This window comes from Coregonus clupeaformis, chromosome 2 (assembly GCF_020615455.1).
Source record: "Coregonus clupeaformis isolate EN_2021a chromosome 2, ASM2061545v1, whole genome shotgun sequence".
Lineage (NCBI taxonomy): Eukaryota > Metazoa > Chordata > Actinopteri > Salmoniformes > Salmonidae > Coregonus > Coregonus clupeaformis.
The window spans coordinates 10,059,588-10,081,144 of record NC_059193.1 but is presented as its reverse complement, the minus strand read 5'-3'; the positions used below and the strand labels follow the sequence as shown (position 1 = coordinate 10,081,144).

The 21,557-nt window shown below is 41.4% G+C and overlaps 2 protein-coding genes across 2 annotated transcripts; one reads left to right on the top strand and one right to left on the bottom strand.

Annotated features, from left to right (window-relative positions):
• Nucleotides 1-2,424: 2,424 nt before the first annotated feature.
• On the top strand, nucleotides 2,425-4,511 carry ccdc160 (coiled-coil domain containing 160). The gene is made up of 2 exons (XM_041904224.2): nucleotides 2,425-2,643; nucleotides 3,181-4,511. Exon 2 carries the CDS (start codon nucleotides 3,186-3,188, stop codon nucleotides 4,197-4,199), a length of 1,014 nt encoding a protein of 337 aa, XP_041760158.2. The 5' UTR covers nucleotides 2,425-2,643; nucleotides 3,181-3,185; the 3' UTR covers nucleotides 4,200-4,511.
• A 2,941-nt stretch (nucleotides 4,512-7,452) lies between these two features.
• LOC121587300 (calcium-binding protein 39) lies at nucleotides 7,453-13,347 on the bottom strand. The gene is made up of 8 exons (XM_041904213.2): nucleotides 13,161-13,347; nucleotides 12,044-12,212; nucleotides 11,575-11,739; nucleotides 11,117-11,235; nucleotides 10,711-10,879; nucleotides 10,364-10,489; nucleotides 8,550-8,693; nucleotides 7,453-7,763 (listed from the first exon to the last, which is right to left on the bottom strand). The coding sequence occupies exons 2-8, from the start codon at nucleotides 12,158-12,160 to the stop codon at nucleotides 7,572-7,574; spliced, it is 1,032 nt and encodes a 343-aa protein (XP_041760147.1). The 5' UTR covers nucleotides 12,161-12,212; nucleotides 13,161-13,347; the 3' UTR covers nucleotides 7,453-7,571.
• Nucleotides 13,348-21,557: the final 8,210 nt, after the last annotated feature.

Here is a 21,557-nt window from a genome sequence, read left to right as displayed (position 1 = left end):
ATTTATAAACGAAAAAAAAAATAACTTCTAATTAGACAATGAAATATCTACAGACACCATATGGAATAAGCTAGATATTACACTAATAACTTGCCAGATAAAACATGAAGTTAAAACACAATTTCTATGCATTTTCATATAAAAGATGTGTCCTCTAAGGAATACTTACCAAGTAAATAACGGAAGATGAGACGCATACCTCATTTGTCAGCCTGTGAATTGTGGTGGCGCATTTGAAAACAGAAGCAACAACTATTCTCAACATAAGCGAGTGTTCTTATAAGTATAATGTACCTTGCCACGCAGATGTAGTATTTTCAACTTCAGCCATTCTGGCTCTGCTAAAATGACAACAAAAAGGTTTGCCATGCATGAAATTGTATGAGCATCTATTTTGCAGGGGTTTTTTTCTGCTTGGGGGTGGGGAAATTAGTTCAGACGATACATTATCTTGTGTAGGCCTATATGTCCTAAATATACACAGATATTTAGCAGACTATTTGAAAATGTTCAAACACTAACTATGAAAATCAAATGTTTACCTCAAAATGTAAATAAACTTGTTTCATTGTCCATCTCGCTCTGCCCTCCATTAAATCCTATGGTAAAAGAGTGTGACCTGTAACCCCTGTAAACCCTACCCCCACACCAAACCGGTCTAAAGAAGCGCAATTATCAGCGGCCTCAAAGAACACTCTAAACTCAACATTCCCGCGTGTTGTTGTATGTAATCTTTGAGTTAGGGGCTATTGTTAAAGTGCATATTTTTTCTCACAAGTTATTGGCCTGTTATCTCTTAAATCTGTCAGGAAATGCTTCAAGATAATGTTTCACTGATTGACCAACAACTCGAATGTTGTATTTGATTTCATTGTGAAGGTACTGTCCCATTGAACTTTAACCCACTTGCAAGACTAGCCAGCCAGACTCAACACATTCTTATTGATTAAGTAGGGGCCTATGCTGTTTAAGGAGAAACACATTTAAAAAGTAGCTTTATCATCTTAATAGATACGTAGTAGATTGGCTAATATAGATGTATTTAACTTAATAACATTTAAGAATGTTATATCACTGTATACATCAATGGTTGTGTCATTCAAAACGAATTTGTTAGGTAAGTTGTTTGCCCTCTATAAGGTTGTAGATATATCCCTCGCTTTTATTTAAGGATTCTCAAAGTAGCCTATTGGTCCTTTGAATGTTTAAATTATAAGTTGTTGATCACATATCCATATTCGAATTAAATGAATGAATCTACAAGACATACCTTTAGCGAAATAGTTTATCACTTTGGCACGTTTCTGCATATTGGTTCCTATTGTTTGATCTTTGTTTTTCTTTCCAATAAATCAGTAGTTTGATCTATTATAAGACTACAGCTTAGATCTTATTACTAAGTATGATTAAGAATGATGGAAAGTGTATATATACACATAAATAGGCTATTATAATCAGTGGATTGGGATGATTTCAATTGTCTCTCTAAACTTTTGGGTTAGTTCAGCAAAAGTCAGTAAAATATGTAAACATAACAACAGAGGTGGGTACAAAGGAATTCACATTGAAGCTACCTTTACTCCAATAATGAAAAAGACAAGCACTGAAATATTTCGAAGATGCAGAAATTGTGAAATTTTGCAAAACAGCTTTCACAACCAAATAATTCAGTGGAGACTTACAGTCTCTATATATAGCATGTCCATGGTTCAAGCAAGCAAGATTGAAACGTGTCGTCTGGTGGAGGAGCATGGCATACCTTGTCTATTGTATGGCCCTAGTCAACAACCTCACATTCACCAGGAGTGTGTCAAAAAAAGAACAGCTTCCTGGATGTGTGCGTCTATTCTCATTCAGCACCTTGAGTGGATCGAAATAGGTTATTAAGATTATTTTTGGTAATGTACAATAACCCAGGTAGGCTATTAAAGTCCAATCCAAAATATATAAAGTTAAATTACTTATATTCTTTATTATCAAAAGATACTGAGATCAGTAGAGTAGTAGAGTTATTTTTCGAAATAATGTAATTTACGAATTATCGAATAAACTCACTAGACGGGTTAAAACAAAGAGGAAACAGCATAAAAAACATTTCCTTTAGATATTCAATTAAATGAAAGGAAACTTATGATAGGCAATAGGTTAAATATGATGAATATTATCACTGTTCAAATTGGTGTTCTATTTAATTAATATAATGCACATGTAGGACTGTTTAAATGTGATGGTATTCTATGGTCATCACAGCGAAACATGATTTATTCTCGTGAGACTTTTTTTTTCTCGTCGGTTTTGATCCAACCGGCGCTCGCTAAACTTCAGCAGAGAGGAAGAGGCGAAGCGAAAGGGTCCACTCCTGTCATAAATCTGAACACAGCAATAAGCAGACCGATATGCAAACCGCCGGCCTTCCCGTCTTTGGGACGACTCTCGTTGTTAAGACTGGGACTAGACCATCTCCTCATTATATACAGTATATCTGGCTTCAGTTCGAAAATTCCCGCCCTCAGCTTTACTTCCTGAAACATAATCCTTTGGTCACAATGTAGTCAAGGAAGTTGCCTAGTAGCTAGCTACAGCCACAGCACTAGCGAAGCAATAAACTAACGCAATCATTCCTCTAGATTTCAATACATAAAGGTACTAGCACTTTTAATTGTTTCAATTAAAAATAATTATAACTAAGCATGCTAAACTAGTTCTTTGTCAATTTAGATGAACATGTAGGCTTTTTAGCCAACCTTGTAGCTAATGGCAGCGGTTTTAAATGTATCCCAAAAAATAGGCTATTCCTATTTAATCCAAAAAGAAAGGAAGATATACAACCATAATATATATATCACTATTAAACATGCGATTAACAATGTTATATTTTTCATGAATAAATAAGCATGGATAAACTATTTAAAACAATGTAGGCTACACAGTTTATTATTAATATAGGAGTAGGCCTATTTAAAATCTATTTCATTAATTTGTAAACATTTATAAACATTTTAAGTATCACACATTCATAAGGATTTAAAACATTTATAATAATTTAAAGCATTTCTAATAGGATAGGATGAACTTTAATGTCCCCAACAGGAAAATTGTCTTAGACACATGCAGCTTATTCATGAAAGTTATATAAAGTTAACCAATGATATTAACATTTTATCTTTCAACCCTTATTAGAGACCATGGTTGAGAAAGAGAGGGGAGACAACTCACCGAAATTTGATTCTGAATCAGAGGACTGTCACTGGGTGGAGACACTGTTTCCTCCTCACTTCTCCCTGTTGACTCTGGTGGGGGAGAACAATATCTGTGTGTCCGGGAAGGCTGGAGCCGTCAAGGTAACAGAGCCATCATCATCATTATCCTCTCAGAGGAGACTCCGTAGGCAGGACATCTACAAGACTACTCTACAGATAGTACAACACAAAGAGGCGCAGAGGAGAAAGGAAGCGCCATTCCAGAAGATCATCAAGGACAACTTGCAGAAGGAGATAGGGGAGTTGAGGTCTGAGCATGAGGGCCACAGGAATCAAGGGGGAGACCGTGGCTGGGACGGAGAGGTGGAGAGAAGTAGGTGTATCTGGAACATCCAGGACATTGGGGTCCTGCGGAAGGCTATCCATGAGGTGGAGGAGGACAGATGCAGGATGAGGGCTAAGCTGAGTGAAGCAATGGCGGAGGCCCAGATGCAGGGGAAGGAGAGGAAGTGTCTGCAGGGTCTGCTGGAGGAGCGGGAGGAGCAGCTGGGCCTGGCCAGGCAGGAGGCTGCACGGAGGGCCCTGCATGTGGACGCACTGCAGGCAGAGGGACACAAGATGGCTGTCCAGCTTCAGGCACAAGCAACCCAGGCCAAAGACATCACGGAGGAGAAGATGAGGCTGCGTGAGAAACTGAAAAAAGTGTCAAAAGAAGTGCAGGAAGTCAGGAGGGAGAATGAGACCTTGGCGTTGGATATCGAGAGGCTTGGAAAGCAGCTGACGATTGAGGTACAGAGGCAGGAGGAGGTCTCGCGGTTGGAGCATGATATAGCTCTACAGAGGCTGCAGAGAGACCTGGAGGAGACCAAGACTCAGCTGAAGCTGGAGAAGGAGAGCCACACACGCAGCTACACTGCCTTGGAATTCCTGCGCAGGCACTTCAATAACCCATCACAGGGCACAACACATACACTGACAGAGAAGATTGCACACATTTAGCAAAGAGTTGCTAGACACTTTTTTGTCCCGTTTTTAACAAACTCACAAAAACATTCTGCAAAAATGCTGTTTGTAGCCTCTCCAATGACATATTGGTGGAAATACTGTATGCTGGATTGTCCTTACTGTAATAAAAAACAAAAACAATGTGGTGTCTTAAAATTTTATTTGTATATATGCTTCCACACTTTCACCTTTTAAAATAAAGCTATGTACACATTTAATCCTCTCCCACAGTAAATAAAGAAAATAATCAGAAACACAAAGCCTATGGGAAAATAGGAAGGCAACAGAGTGAAAAAGTAAAGCACAACATACATTTTACAGTTTGAATTCTGAATCACCCAAAAATAATTTAGCCTTGAGAAATCTTGATATTTTTATTTTGTCATTGAGTTATTATACTAGCCAAATAATCACAAGTCTGAAAATGATCAGAATTTTTTTGCTTTATATTTTATTTCCTCCAATAAATTATTCAGTTTAAAGTTTTGATCAAACACTGATTAAATGGTTGGTTTACCACAACACAGGTGATCTGGAATTCCAATAAATAATAGTCTGATTACAATGAATGAGATTAAGCCTACAGTACTTCCAGACTAAACTGCACTTTTAGTAAAAAGTCCTGGAATAGTTAATATGTATTCCATTCAAGTTTTATCTATATTCATTAAATCACATTTGCAGTTCTTTCACATTTGTAGTTAATCATTTATTGATTTAATCTGTGCCTGAGAAATTGCCGTAGTTTGGGACTTGAAATTCATTATTTTCTCCCTCATCAGTCCTCGACTTTGAGTAGGAGCTCACCAGAGCTGAGTACCAGCACCTCCATTTTTCTACTGCTTGAGCTCCTGTTCCTCATATAGAATATTAGCTCAAAAGTATTGTGGAGCTCCTGCACCTAAATGTAAACAGTACTGGCAACTCTCTCAGTCAAGTCAAGCACTGCCCCCTTTATTAACTTTGATTAAGAAGATTGAGAGGTTTATACCTCCACATACATGGTCTTCACAATCAAATTACAATTCTGAAAGTAAGGCAACATTCATACTTTTGTGGGGCCAATCCTCTTATTCAATATGAATTGACATTTGAGGCACCCAACGAATACATTTAGTTGAAAAGTCTGGTTTTCCCCTAAAAGAAAACCAGATCCCACTCCCTGTTGAAGTTAAAACAAAAACATTGATTTATTTAGCATGTATAATAGAAACCACTGCTCTTTATCCAAAATATCAAATAAAATATATTGTCAAGGAAAGTAGAGAACACAGCCCTTGTGAACTCAAAACCCCATGAGGTATATACTAGAAAATTGTGCAAACAGACACCATCTTTTTTTGTAATCTGTTATTATGCAATTTAAGTGACACCAGGTAAGGCAAAATGCTGTTATTTCATGATAATCCCATTTTGTAATTCATCTGGACAACATACAATGTAATTATTGATTGAGGTATTGATAGGTCCTAACCATGAGTAGAGAATTGAGGAATGTGGCCAATTAGGTGCAATGGATACAACATACATAATCCCAATTGGCTCATTTGACAATGCAGGTCATTATGTGCATTCTGTGGCTTCCTGACCAGTGCGTCTGGCTGCCTGAGAGAAGGCCTGAGAGGCAGCATGCAGCTCACGGTAGGCCAATGTCTACTAGAGTATCAGGACTGGGCAGATCCGGCTCCTCTTAAACAGTACAGTGTAACTTTTGTGTTGTATTACTCTTGTCCCATAGATACTATGTGTTAGCAATATGGTTGGAGGGTACATCTCATCTTAATATTATTTAGTGATCATTTCTAAAAGAAAAAACACCTTCCTAACTTACACCAGTTCCTAACTGCACATGAAAACTAGCGAGCGTCTGTGCCAGGGAAAGAGTGAGTGCTATCATTGGGATCAATCAGACTAAAGAATGGATGGCTGCCTAAGGTAACCCTGCAGCCTAGCCTGGGCCCTACTAAAACCATATTTAGGTTATATTATAGTCCACTAGCCTGGGCCCTACTAAAACCATCTTTAGGTTCTATTATAGTCCACTAGCCTGGGCCCTACTAAAACCATCTTTAGGTTCTATTATAGTCCACTAGCCTGGGCCCTACTAACATCTAATTGATTTAAGTTTTCACATAGTTTTTTACTGTAATCTCTGTTGGATGGCTCCTATTAGGATAACAGTTGCTGCGGACTCACGTCTTTGAGCCGTCCATTGTCACTTTGTATGTCGTTAGGAGCTGGACTGAAGATAATTACCGTGTTATCAACTAAAGACTACAATTACCTACTCAGACCCAAGAGTCAATCCCAAGATAAGCAATAAACCAAGATATAATGGAATTAGTTAAGTATGGTGTCAGAAACAAGACAGCTACAAAATAAATGTTAACTGAACAACCCCAGCAAAATAATATCTTTATTTGTATATTCTAATTCCTAAACGATCATATAGGACATCTGTCTTTAAAAGCTTACAAATCCATTTAAAAGTTCCTGTAAGGTTTGGGGAGTCTGTGTTGGGGAGAGTCTGTGCCTGTGTCAGGGAGAGAGTATTCGGTTTTATGTTGACCACTTATCCTGGTTTCCCAGGAAATGGCTCAGGTGTGCTACTGTGCTTATTAAAAGAGGCTAACGGTGTGTTTAAGGTTCAATATACCATCACCTGACTAAGTGCATTTATTTCATACCTATTGGCTGAAATAGCTCTATGGTTTAACTAACAGTTCTCGGGTCACTCTTGTTGCGTGCGCCTCAAAATCACCTCCATTCCCACATGAGCATTAGAAAACTTAAAAGGAATGAGGGGGGACTTTGTAAAGTATATTGTTCCTATGTTTGAAGGGCAGAGTAATGGATTCTAGTCAAGCATGCCTCTCTCGCACTATCATTCTTTCTCCGAATGCTCCAAGGCCCCAACCAACATCACCAGCATCACCACTACCTGTGCTTTGGTGGTGTCCCCCTGCCTGTCCCCTCATGCCTCCTCTGGTGGTGTTCCCCTGCCTGTCCCCTCATGCCTCCTCTGGTGGTGTCCCCCTGCCGGTCCCCTCATGCCTCCTCTGGTGGTGTCCCCCTGCCTGTCCCCTCATGCCTCCTCTGGTGGTGTCCTCCTGCCTGTCCCCTCATGCCTCCTCTGGTGGTGTCCTCCTGCCTCCTCTGGTGGTGTCCCCCTGCCTGTCCCCTCATGCCTCCTCTGGTGGTGTCCTCCTGCCTGTCCCCTCATGCCTCCTCTGGTGGTGTCCCCTGCCTGTCCCCTCATGCCTCCTCTGGTGGTGTCCCCCTGCCTGTCCCCTCATGCCTCCTCTGGTGGTGTCCCCCTGCCTGTCCCCTCATGCCTCCTCTGGTGGTGTCCCCCTGCCTGTCCCCTCATGCCTCCTCTGGTGGTGTGGGCCTCTTCAGGTCGCGGATCTGCTTGATCAGGTAATTCTTCTCGTCGCAGAACTGCTCGTCCTCGGAGCGGTCTGTCTGGAAGTGGCTCAAGAAGTCCACCAACTTGGTCTGGTTCTTCAGCAGGATGTCCAGCACCGGCTGGGTCTTGTTGGGGTTGGCCACAAACACCTAGGACCAGACAGGACAGATCAGGGTTAGGTTTTACGTACCTATAATTATTTTGATGCTTCAGGGACAATAAAGATCTATTGAATTTAATGGTGCTACAGCGTGACAATCTATTGTAGTTGGTCACCTGGTTAATGTACCGTAGTATACACTACCTGGTTAATGTACCTTAGTATACACTGAGTGTACAAAACATTAGGAACACCAGCTCTTTCCATAACATAGACTGACCAGGTGAATCCAGGTGAAAGCTATGATCCCTTACTATTGTCACTTCATAAATCCACTTCAAATCAGTGTAGATGAATGGGAGGAGGCTGGTTAAAGAAGGATTTTTAAGCCTTGAGACAAATGAGACGTGGATTGTGTATGTGTGCCATACAGAGGGTGAATGGGCAAGACTAAATATTTAAGTGCCTTTGAACAGGGTGCCAGGCGCACCGGTTTGTGTCAAGAACTGCAACACTGCCGGGTTTTTCACACTCAACAGTTTCCCGTGTGTATCAAGAATGGTCCACCACCCAAAGGACTTCCAGCCAACTTGACACAACTGTGGGAAGCATTGGAGTCAACATGGGCCAGCATCCCTGTGGAACGCTTTGGACACCTTGTATAGGGGATGTAAATGTTAATAATATGTATTTTATGTCAAGTAACCCAAAACGGTGGAAAGTAGGACAGGCAGAGAATGAGGCCAGAATCTGCACCCTCAGCCTGGGCCTCTCCACGAATACAACATGTCTACACACCTTGAAGACGTGGATGGCCTCAAACATGTCTACACACCTTGAATACGTGGAAGGCCTCGAACTGAATGTTGCGGCTGTTGTCTCTCAGCATGTTCATCATCAGCTTCAAGTTCTCAGCCCGGCTGATGTACTTGGTCATCACAGTGAAGTTGTGTCTGTCCAGAAGAAGCTCTCCCAGGAGCTGCAAAACACTTTGGTTAGTAATAGAAAAAGGGTCATCATTGTTTTTAGGATAAGTTAGGAAGATACGGCGCACTCGGAAAGTATTCAGACCCCTTCACTTTCCCCACATTTTCTTACGTTACAGCCTCATTCTAAAATTGATTAAATACATGTTTTCCTTCATCAATCTACACACAATACCCCATAATGATAAAGTGAAAACAGGTTTTTAGAAATGTTTGCAAATGTATAAAAATTAATAAATATATACCTTATTTGGTATTCAAACCCTTTGCTATGAGACTCGAAATTGAGCTCATGTGCATCCTGTTTCCATTGATCATCCTTGAGATGTTTCTATAACTTGATTGGAATCCACCTGTGGTAAATTCAATTGATTGGACATGATTTGGAAAGGCACACACCTCTTTATAATGTCCCACAGTTGACAGTGCATGTCAGAGCAAAAACCAAGCAATGAGGTTGAAGGAATTGTCCATACAGCTCTGAGACAGGATTGTGTCGAGGCACAGATATGGGGAAGGGTACCAAAACATTTCTGCAGCATTGAAGGTTCCCAAGAACACAGTGGCCTCCATCATTCTTAAACGGAAGAAGTTTGGAACGAACAAGACTCTTCCTGGAGCTGGCCACCCGGCCAAACTGAGCAATCGGGGGAGAAGGGCCTTGGTCAGGGAGGTGACCAAGAACCTGATGGTCAGTCTGACAGAGCTCCAGAGTTCCTCTGTGGAGATGGGAGAACTTTCCAGAAGGACAACCATCTCTGCAGCACTCCACCAATCATGCCTTTATGATAGAGAGGCCAGACGGAAGCCACTCCTCAGTAAAAGGCACATGACAGCCCGCTTGGAGTTTGCCAAAAGGCACCTAAAGGACTCTCAGACCATGAGAAACAAGCTTCTCTGGTCTGATGAAACCAAGATTTAACTATTTGGCCTGAATGCCAAGCGTCACATCTGGAGGAAACCTGGCACCATCCCTACGGTGAAGCATGGTGGTGGCAGCATCATGCTGTGGGGATGTTTTTCAGCGGCAAGGACTGGGAGACTAGTCAGGATCGAGGCAAAGATGAACGGAGCAAAGCACAGTGAGATCCTTGACGAAAACCTGCTCCAGAGCGCTCAGGACCTCAGACTGGGGCGAAGGTTCACCTTCCAACAGGACAACGACCCTAAGCACACAGCCAAGACAACGCAGTAGTGGCTTCGGGACAAGTCTCTGAATGTCCTTGAGTGGCCCAGCCAGAGCCCAGACTTGAACTCGATCTAACATCTCTGGAGAGACCTAGAAATAGCTGTGCAGCGATGCTCCCCATCCAACCTGACAGAGCTTGAGAGGATCTGCAGAGAAGAACGGGATAAACTCACCAAATACAGGTGTGCCAAGCTTGTAGCTTCATACGCAAGAAGAATCGAGGCTGTAATCACTGCCAAAGATTCTTCCACAAAGTATTGAGTAAAGGGTCTGAATACTTATGTAAAAACCTGTTTTTGCTTTGTCATTATTGTGTGTAGATTGATGAGGGGGGAAAACGATTTAATCCATTTTAGAATAAGGCTGTAATGTAACTGTATTTCTGTTACAGAAGAACATCATCAATGATTCACGTGAGAGGTCAAAACAAACTTTAAATGTTGGGTTTGGTGGCACAGTGATAACAGAAAGTACCTTTAAGGACTGCCGTTTGGTGACATAATTCTCAGAATGCAGTAGCTTCTCATATTCTGTAAACACCCGGTCATAATTGGTCTCCAGAAAATCTGCACACATAATCTTGTGTCTCGTGAGAAGATCCTAGCAACACATTTGAGAGAAAAGAACAGGATATTACATAACATAGAAATAACATGACATACTACGCACACTAGCGTCCTGTACAGGGGATGTACTTCACAGTACATCAAGCTGCCTCACACTACAGAAACAGGAGATGCACCTCCTGCCCTATGGGCCGTTCTGGCTCGGACAAGGCTTAGCACACAGGACATAAAGCCATGAGAAAAGCAGTCGTTTACCTTGAATGAAGCGAAAGCGTCTGAGGCGATGTCGAAGGTGGAGAACTCTACATAGCGGAAGAAGCAGTAGAAGTCCTCCGAGAAGAGAATTGTGCGTGCCAGGGGCTCATGACGCAGGCTCTCCCTTAACATCACCCCACAGTTCAGAGCCACCTCCGCACTCTCATACCTGCAAAGTTGGGATTCATGCCACTAGAACTCAATATTAATATGTGGGTGTGTTTTGATGGTGATGAAGAATTATTCATATAGTATATGTTGTGGATGTATGTATGGGGGTCTGTAAATGAACAAACAGGTGAGTTAAGCGCCTACAACTTAACGGGAACATACCTAAATAAAATATATAAATCCTTGCTTCTTGCTTATCTAACTGATCTAACAGATGGGCAGCTTTGAGACTCACCCTTTCAGCAGCATGAAGAGGATCTGTGGGTGTGAGGAGATATACTCAACCGTGGGCGTACGGGTGCCAATCTGGCGCCGCACAATGTTGCTGAACAGATGGACCACATCCTTCTTTCCCTGGAGGACAACAATGAGAAACATTACAATCAATGAAGGAGGGTGATATGCACATCCAAAAAAACACTGATAAAGGAATGAAAGGCCCACACACAAAATACCGTGGCTCCCCAAGTCCCTCTGCATTTGGGTGTAGGACTAAAGCACTGTGGAGCAGAAATATTGTGTGTGCGGACCTCTCAAACACTTCAATCAAACAGTGGTGTGTGATGTGTGATCACATCGTGTTTATGCTCCTCCCTCTTCTGTATTGATTTGAACTATCCACTATGAACTACTCTAGTATGAAGAATCAATTTCACCCCCCGTACAAAGCTAATGGCTAGAACATTTCCCCACCTCAAAATCAATCCTCTGCAGGTTTGAAATGAGAGCAATGAGGAGGTTGGTGTTGTACAGCTCCTGGGCCAGTTGGGCCACAGCCTCCGTTTGGGGCTCCTTGTCCCCTGAACCACAGAGCACCTCTTTCAGAGATGACAGGTTCTTAGACACCTCCTCTGCAACCTGGAGACAAGAAGATATGAGGGAACAGCGCTTAGTTAATCAAGGGCTGCGTCTGAAATGGCACCCTATTCCCTATACTATAGTGAATTACTTTTAACCAGAACCCATATAGGTCTCTGGTCAAAGGTAGCGCACTATGTAGGGATTAGGGTGCCATTTCGGAAGCATCCAATGATTCTCCCAACATTGCTATATGATGTTGCAGTCTGGATGCTTCTATGTGAAAGACCAACTTTAACCAACAAATGCCCACAGACAATTTCTAGTGTGCTCTCAAAACAGCAGTCCACAGGTATCACCTGACCTTTTCACATTTTTTGCTTTCTGCCGCATCCAGCTTTTCCAAGTAAGCCACGTTCTCCTTCAGACTCTTCACAATCTCCGCTGGGTTCTTCTGAGACTTCCCGAAGGGGAACGGCATGGTGACAAGGAGATGAGTCTGGCTGTAGAGTGGAAGTAAGGCACCGCTTTCCCTTCGGATAAAATTGATAACAGACGAATGATGAGCTATTACATCAATACACTGCTTTGATATTATGAAACTACAGGTCTGACTGAGATGATCATGACATCAACAGTTCTGCGACTTGGCCTTTTCCTTCACTGAAAGATTCACATTTTAAGTGATGTTGTTACACACTTTACAGAACTCCATGGTAACTAACTGATCAATTCCTATACTGACAATGGCATATTTGCTCATCCCGTAACTATGCATCCCTGTAGGCCACATTGTCAGTTACATAACTGGTGGTCAGATAATAGAAAACAGAATGATCAGATCCTAGCAATCAACTGGGTCAAATCGAATGCAGGTAGGTATTGAGTTAGAATGCAGGTTAGGTAGGTAGCTAGGTGTCTATCTGTAACGTTACTGGGCTAGTTCACACCCATAGCCACAGGGAAACTATTATATGGGTCATTGGTGCTTTTCCAAAGTAATATCCGGTGTGTCACTCAATAGACCGTGGCAATGGGTTTGTTGAGGATTAGCTTGAGCTGATTTTGGTTAGCTAGCTAGCTACTCTTCTTTTGGATGGATAGCTTAGTTTGCTGACATTGTGCCTTAACCTATACGACACTGACAGCTAGCTGGCTAAGGTTAACAAGTCAAGTTCTCATCTTGGCTAGCTAGCTAATATGGCTAGGTACATTAATCTGAATCAAGTTGATATAACCACGGTAACACATTAGTAAAATACAATGTTCAGAGAGTTGCTAGTTAGTTAGCTATCTATCTTGCAAGCTAACAGTCAAGTTTGCTAACGTTAGCAAGCTAGATGTCACTGTAATATAGGTTAATACACAGATTAAAGGGACGAGCGATTAGCAAACTCGCAGCTGGCTTGCTAGCTAGCGAGCTAGTTTAGCAAGCAAGCTAACGTCAGCTCGTTAACACGCTAGATTTCTTTGACACTCACCAAGTTTAGAAGGCGACCTCGAAAATTGTTAAAATATCCTGTGGGAAATGTAGGATTTTTAAAGGTAACTTATACTAAACCTATACACTACACCTATTTATTAACTTCATAGCTATTTTCTCGTGACCTAAAAAGTATTTCTGCTGGCTAATTATTGTCAGACTACTTCCCCTTTCTCCTAGTTCTGGGGAAGAGGGGCGGGTATGTTATGACAAAATATTTAAACCAATCAAACCGAAATGATGGAACGACACGCCCCTAATCCCCCAACCAAAAAAATGCAACAAAGTTGCATTGATATGGTTAAATGTATCAAAAAGTATAATTTCTTCCGATTACAGTAACAAATGTAACTATTTGAGGATACATTATAGCACAGCCTGGTCTCATAGACTAGACCTAACCAGCCATAGCAAGCATTTATGTACCAGTTGCAATAAACTTGGAACCTTATTTGAAAAGCTTAAAGTAAGTGGTATCAAATACTAAAGACCTATTCCCACCTGGAAAATAAAGTGTATTTCCAGCTATTATAGGCCTACATATTGACAAAACAGTATTGGCAAAATATATCCATCTATGTAAGGGTACTGACATTTTCTAAGATGCAGAAACCAGGTTGTCTAGTTGTACATGTATGATGTTTAAAGAACTGTCATATTCTTACAAATACTTATTGGAGGCAAAAGTAGTGCACTGGACATTTAATAGTGCTGTTTTATCGGACCGATATAGCTTCTGAGGGCAAAAATATATTTTTTTCTGCACCCCCGGACCGTACGTTATTTATAATGAGGGAGACCTGGAGAAAATCGGACCTCTCTGAAATGAAAATGGATGGCCCTCCATTCAGTAAAATATACATATTTTTTACTCTACCCTCCCTGAAGGCTTGAAAAAAAACAAGTGACCCTTCCATATATCCAAAATAATAATTAAAACATAAAGTGGATAGCACTGTTTACCCTCACTCCTAGGACAAACCAGAGCCTTTTAGAAACTGTTCTTTGTTTTTTTATAAGCATTACATGGCAAAGTAGCCATAAGGTTGTGGATTCACATTCCACTGCAGACAAGGGTAGGGGTGAAAAGATCTCCATTATAATAAAAGCACTGCATAAATCTATCATCTTACTTGCGGTCCGAGAAAAAATAGCCTTTTATAAATGCATTTCATGCAATTCTACATCATTTTACATCATTGGCGACAAGTAGAATATTTTAATACCACAACAGAGCATGACAACAAATGAGTGCATGCTGCAGCACCAGAGAGGTTTTGATTTCTATACAGGCTATTGTTAAAAAATAGGATAGTCTAAGTTTGGAACAGTGCTAAAGTTGTCTATCAACTGTCAAAATTGAGCGCAACAGAACCAGTTACAACTGAAGTATCTGATCATCAATTCATTTGAGAAAAAGCCATTCATTTTTTAACACATATCATCAGGTAGGCCTATATGCACTTGTAACTTTTTTCCATTCGGGAAACTATCATTTTCTAATTTATTCTATTTTATTCCATGATGTTGTTGTTACAAAATAGATTTGTGTTGACTGATTAGTGCATGGGAATATAAGAGCATCTGCTAGGCTAAATTAACAAACTAGGCATGCATATCTCACCACATGATCCTCAAACCAAAGACTGTCTCTAAAAATGAATTCAAAGGTTTAGCCTAAAAAGGCCTTTTTCGTTTAGTTATTATTTAATTCGAAGTAATAATTTTTTTTAATTTCATTTTATACAGCCTAAATGAAAAATGTATAGGCATGTTGTTGAAGTGTTGTTGGTGATGTGTTGTTGAAATGCTGAGCACTCCTTCAAGCCTGTAGTGTGTCACAAATGCTTCACAATTAATTTCTTAAATGGCAGGCTATAGCCTTGAAATAATAATAATATGTCCTAAATAATTCATTTCCGTTCCTTTGTAGGCTACCTGGCTTGCTCCTGACTGATTAAGAGTTGGTATGTTGGTTAATAGCCTGTTGAAATGTTGATCAGTTGAAAGTGACAAACTCACTTCCCAAGCAAAGTACATTCTTTGTCTCCTCGGCTATATAAGGTTGTAGCGCAGCCTCTTAATGTCTTAGAGACAAACCAAAGAAAGGCTATATGCATCGGAGTCACGTCTTTCCCCGGCATTTTACAGCTTGTTTCTTCTAGCATAAAGCATTGCGGACTAAAGCGTTGTTATAAATCTCTTTATGTAATCAGGTCCATTACATTTTTTTCAAAATTTTAAGCTAACTAGGGGTAGGCCTATGCTTTTAGCCATTTTCTTTAACAAAAGCCACAATACCCTCACATACCCTCACATACCCTCACACACCCTCACATACCCTCACATACCCTCACATACCCTCACGCCTCCCCTCGATTCTAGCCCTGGTTTTAACTTAACACACCAAGCCACCCCTCACTCACTGACACTGAGATATTTAAGGAGTGCATGGTGACTGAAGAAATTTGCTAACAAAATCTATGGATAGTAGACTATAATGTAGACTGTCAAACAGGTAGCCCTACCTCTTATTTCTTGAATAGGAAGAAATAGGCTCCAACACAAAGCCCTCTTGTTGTTAGTAGCCTAAAGTCAAATTAAAATGAAGACTGGTTAAATGAATTAGGACTTCTCGAATTAGTCTATTTTCAGCACCCATACGCTTTCATTCTCTGCATCTGCCACTTCAAAGTAATTTAAGTTATGTAAATTAGTCAATTATGGCTTATTGTGAGGTCAATAACTCTGATAAATAGCTTCATTATGGGCAACAAAACATATTGTTTTTAGTAAAATCAATTATAGCAGTAGCAACCTTACCTCCGCTCCTCCTCCTCATCTTCACCCTCTCCCTCTCTAACTGAACAGGTAGGCCTAGTCCTCACACACAAATATTGCCTTTTTTGGCCAGGGCTCATGATTTCTGATAGCCTATCCATTGCAGTGTGTAATGTAGTGTAGCCTAGTTTTATATACACCATCCCAGCAGCACAAAAACTAAGGGAAGGAAGTACATTTTCTTAGAAATATAACTTTGCTCTGTGCTTTTCCGAGCATGCTCTTCGCATAGCCTAGGCCTGTAGCCTATAGTATAGGCTATGGATCCTTTCATTGAGACCACACTAGGCTCACTTGATATTGCACGCCCAGCAGAGAATCATGGATGAGGGGCAGTATCGGGCACCCATAGAGATTTAAGTAACTCATTCTCAAACACTGAGCATTATGACATTCAGGGCTCTATTTTTGGCTGGTGTAAAGGCGGCACTAGTGTCAAACCCCTGTTTGTTTGCAATTTCGATCTTATTAAAGTCAGCATTCTGCTACTTTCAAACTGTTGCACAAGAATGGGCAATTTCCCTCAGATGGGAAGGGTGGAAATATACTGAACAAAAATAGAAACGCAACATCCAACAATTTCAACGATTTTACTGAGTTACAGTTCATATAAGGAAATTAATCAATTGAAATAAATTCATTAGGCCCTAATCTATGGATTTCACATGATTGGACAGGGGCACAGCCATGGGGTTGGGAGGGCATAGGCCCACCCACTTGGGAGCCAGGCTCACCCACTGGGGAGCCAGGCCCAGCCAATCAGAATGAGTTTTTCCCCACAAAAGGCCTTTATTACAGACAGAAATACTCCTCAGTTTCATCAGCTGTCCAGGTAGCTGGTCTCAGACGATCCCACAGGTGAAGAAGATGGATGTGGAGGTCCAGGACTGGCCTGCGGTTATGAGGCCGGTTGGACGTACTGCAAAATTCTCTAAAACGACACTGGTAGAGAAATGAACATTCAATTCTCTGGCAACAGCTCTGCTGGACATTCCTGCAGTCTGAATGCAAATTGCACGCTCCCGCAAAACCTGAGACATCTGTGGCATTGTGTTGTGTGACAAAACTGCACATTTTAGATTGGCCTTTTAAAGGCCCCAGCACAAGGTGCACCTGTGTGATGATCGTGCTGTTTAATCAGCTTCTTGATATACCACACCTGTCAGGTGGATGGATTATTTTGTCAAAGGAGAAATGCTCACTAACAGGGATGTAAACAAATTTGTGCACAAAATTTGAGAGAAAATTCCTGGGATCTTTTATTTCAGCTCATGAAACATGGGACCAACACTTTACATGTTGCGTTTCTATTTTTGTTCAGTATATTTGAGGTGTGTCCTTAAATTTTTTTCCAAAGTGCTAATTTCAGGCAGCGCTGGAAGGGATATTTAGAACCAACCAAAAGCTGGTTTTCACTGTAACACGGTTGGTTATGGCATGAACTTTGACAGCTGAAACGCAGCCTATCTAGCCGTGACGCACACTGCCATATGCGCATGAAACAATAATAATGTGCTTTTGGAGCCTGTATACCTCGTATTTAGAAACATACAAAAATACATGTTTTTTTCCCATTTCGTTTTAAAAACCAAGCATAGCCTCCCCTCTTCTCAATGAAGGCTGTTTTCTTTTTGTCCTGCCCAATACAATCAAGTATAGGCTACTAAAGTCTGTCGATAAAGGGTTTGGCTCTTGAGACAGCTTGGAAATAAATCTTAATCCCAAAATCTTTATTAAAAGATCAAGTTTAAGAGGAGCAAAACAGTGAGCTGACATTCCCTTTTTATCTACAGTGGGGGAACAAAGTATTTAGTCAGCCACCAATTGTGCAAGTTCTCCCACTTAAAAAGATGAGAGAGGCCTGTAATTTTCATCATAGGTACACGTCAACTATGACAGACAAATTGAGAAAAAGAAATCCAGAAAATCACATTGTAGGATTTTTAATGAATTTATTTGCAAATTATGGTGGAAAATAAGTATTTGGTCACCTACAAACAAGCAAGATTTCTGACTCTCACAGACCTGTAACTTCTTCTTTAAGAGGCTCCTCTGTCCTCCACTCGTTACCTGTATTAATGGCACCTGTTTGAACTTGTTATCAGTATAAAAGACACCTGTCCACAACCTCAAACAGTCACACTCCAAACTCCACTATGGCCAAGACCAAAGAGCTGTCAAAGGACACCAGAAACAAAATTGTAGACCTGCACCAGGCTGGGAAGACTGAATCTGCAATAGGTAAGCAGCTTGGTTTGAAGAAATCAACTGTGGGAGCAATTATTAGGAAATGGAAGACATACAAGACCACTGATAATCTCCCTCGATCTGGGGCTCCACGCAAGATCTCACCCCGTGGGGTCAAAATGATCACAAGAACGGTGAGCAAAAATCCCAGAACCACACGGGGGGACCTAGTGAATGACCTGCAGAGAGCTGGGACCAAAGTAACAAAGCCTACCATCAGTAACACACTACGCCGCTAGGGACTCAAATCCTGCAGTGCATAGACGTGTCCCCCTGCTTAAGCCAGTACATGTCCAGGCCCGTCTGAAGTTTGCTAGAGTGCATTTGGATGATCCAGAAGAGGATTGGGAGAATGTCATATGGTCAGATGAAACCAAAATAGAACTCTTTGGTAAAAACTCAACTCGTCGTGTTTGGAGGACAAAGAATACTGAGTTGCATCCAAAGAACACCATACCTACTGTGAAGCATGGGGGTGGAAACATCATGCTTTGGGGCTGTTTTTCTGCAAAGGGACCAGGACGACTGATCCGTGTAAAGGAAAGAATGAATGGGGCCATGTATCGTGAGATTTTGAGTGAAAACCTCCTTCCATCAGCAAGGGCATTGAAGATTAAACGTGGCTGGGTCTTTCAGCATGACAATGATCCCAAACACACTGCCCGGGCAACGAAGGAGTGGCTTCGTAAGAAGCATTTCAAGGTCCTGGAGTGGCCTAGCCAGTCTCCAGATCTCAACCCCATAGAAAATCTTTGGAGGGAGTTGAAAGTCCGTGTTGCCCAGCGACAGCCCCAAAACATCACTGCTCTAGAGGAGATCTGCATGGAGGAATGGGCCAAAATACCAGCAACAGTGTGTGAAAACCTTGTGAAGACTTACAGAAAACGTTTGACCTGTGTCATTGCCAACAAAGGGTATATAACAAAGTATTGAGAAACTTTTGTTATTGACGAAATACTTATTTTCCACCATAATTTGCAAATAAATTCATAAAAAATCCTACAATGTAATTTTCTGGATATTTTTTTCTCATTTTGTCTGTCATAGTTGACGTGTACCTATGATGAAAATTGGTGGCTGACTAAATACTTTTTTTCGTAGAGAACAAGTATTTGATACACTGCCGATTTTGCAGGTTTTCCTACTTACAAAGCATGTAGATGTATGTAATTTTTATCATAGGTACACTTCAACTGTGAGAGACGGAATCTAAAACAAAAATCCAGAAAATCACATTGTATGATTTGAAAGTAATTAATTTGCATTTTATTGCATGACATAAGTATTTGATCACCTACCAACCAGTAAGAATTCCGGCTCTCACAGACCTGTTAGTTTTTCTTTAAGAAGCCCTCCTGTTCTCCACTCATTACCTGTATTAACTGCACCTGTTTGAACTCGTTACCTGTATAAAAGACACCTGTCCACACACTCAATCAAACAGACTCCAACCTCTCCACAATGGCCAAGACCAGAGAGCTGTGTAAGGACATCAGGGATAAAATTGTAGACCTGCACAAGGCTGGGATGGGCTACAGGACAATAGGCAAGCAGCTTGGTGAGAAGGCAACAACTGTTGGCGCAATTATTAGAAAATGGAAGAAGTTCAAGATGACGGTCAATCACCCTCGGTCTGGGGCTCCATGCAAGATCTCACCTCGTGGGGCGTCAATGATCCTGAGGAAGGTGAGGGATCAGCCCAGAACTATACGGCAGGACCTGGTCAATGACCTGAAGAGAGCTGGGACCACAGTCTCAAAGAAAACCATTAGTAACACACTACGCCATCATGGATTAAAATCCTGCAGCGCACGCAAGGTCCCCCTGCTCAAGCCAGCGCATGTCCAGGCCCGTCTGAAGTTTGTCAATGACCATCTGGATGATCCAGAGGAGGAATGGGAGAAGGTCATGTGGTCTGATGAGACAAAAATAGAGCTTTTTGGTCTAAACTCCACTCGCCGTGTTTGGAGGAAGAAGAAGGATGAGTACAACCCCAAGAACACCATCCCAACCGTGAAGCATGGAGGTGGAAACCTCATTCTTCGGGGATGCTTTTCTGCAAAGGGGACAGGACGACTGCACCGTATTGAGGGGAGGATGGATGGGGCCATGTATCGCGAGATCTTGGCCAACAACCTCCTTCCCTCAGTAAGAGCATTGAAGATGGGTCGTGGCTGGGTCTTCCAGCATGACAATGACCCGAAACACACAGCCAGGGCAACTAAGGAGTGGCTCCGTAAGAAGCATCTCAAGGTCATGGAGTGGCCTGGCCAGTCTCCAGACCTGAACCCAATAGAAAATCTTTGGAGGGAGCTGAAAGTCCGTATTGTCCAGCGACAGCCCCGAAACCTGAAGGATCTGGAGAAGGTCTGTATGGAGGAGTGGGCCAAAATCCCTGCTGCAGTGTGTGCAAACCTGGTCAAGACCTACAGGAAACGTATTATCTCTGTAATTGCAAACAAAAATGTCTGTACCAAATATTAAGTTCTGATTTTCTGATGTGTCAAATACTTATGTCATGCAATAAAATGCAAATGAATTACTTAAAAATCATACAATGTGATTTTCTGGATTCCGTCTCTCACAGTTGAAGTGTACCTATGATAAAGATTACAGACCTCTACATGCTTTGTAAGTAGGAAAACCTGCAAAATCGGCAGTGTATCAAATACTTGTTCTCCCCACTGTATTGTAGGCAGGCCTACATTATTTTAGCCATGCTTAAAATCCTCGATAGTCTGCACTGTTTTAATATTATATGCCTACATGGAGCAATTATGGTGCCTGTAAATGTATTTAGACATAGCCTATTTAAAACAAGTTGTTGTTTTGTTTAGAATTTGATTAGAATTATTTGCTCTCTTTGTAGGCCTTATCAATAATGAATGCTATCTTCCTTATTGACAACGTTTGGCATGTTCATGCTCAGCCATAATGCAATTTACAGTAGGTCTAGCCCCTATATTTGTGTGAATGCTATGTAAACTCAGCCAAAAAAGAAATGTCCTCTCACTGTCAACTGCGTTTATTTTCAGCAAACTCAACGTGTAAATATTTGTATGAACATAACAAGATTCAACAACTGAGACATAAACTGAACAAGTTCCACAGACATGTGACTAACAGAAATTGAATAATGTGTCCCTGAACAAAGGGGGTGTCAAAATCAAAAGTAACAGTCAGTATCTGATGTGGCCACCAGCTGCATTAAGTACTGCAGTGCATCTCTTCCTCATGGACTGCACCAGATTTGCCAGTTCTTGCTGTGAGATGTTACCCCACTCTTCCACCAAGGCACCTGCAAGTT

Bases quoted from the DNA above. Each gene is read 5' to 3' on its own strand.
- ccdc160 (XM_041904224.2), top strand. From the start codon at position 3,186: ATGGTTGAGAAAGAGAGGGGAGACAACTCACCGAAATTTGATTCTGAA.
- LOC121587300 (XM_041904213.2), bottom strand. From the start codon at position 12,160: ATGCCGTTCCCCTTCGGGAAGTCTCAGAAGAACCCAGCGGAGATTGTG. The intron at 11,740-12,043 runs GTCAGGTGATAC...TCTTGTCTCCAG, and splicing joins AAAGCAAAAAATGTGAAAAG to GTTGCAGAGGAGGTGTCTAA. The intron at 11,236-11,574 runs GTGGGGAAATGT...GTTGTCCTCCAG, and splicing joins TGCAGAGGATTGATTTTGAG to GGAAAGAAGGATGTGGTCCA.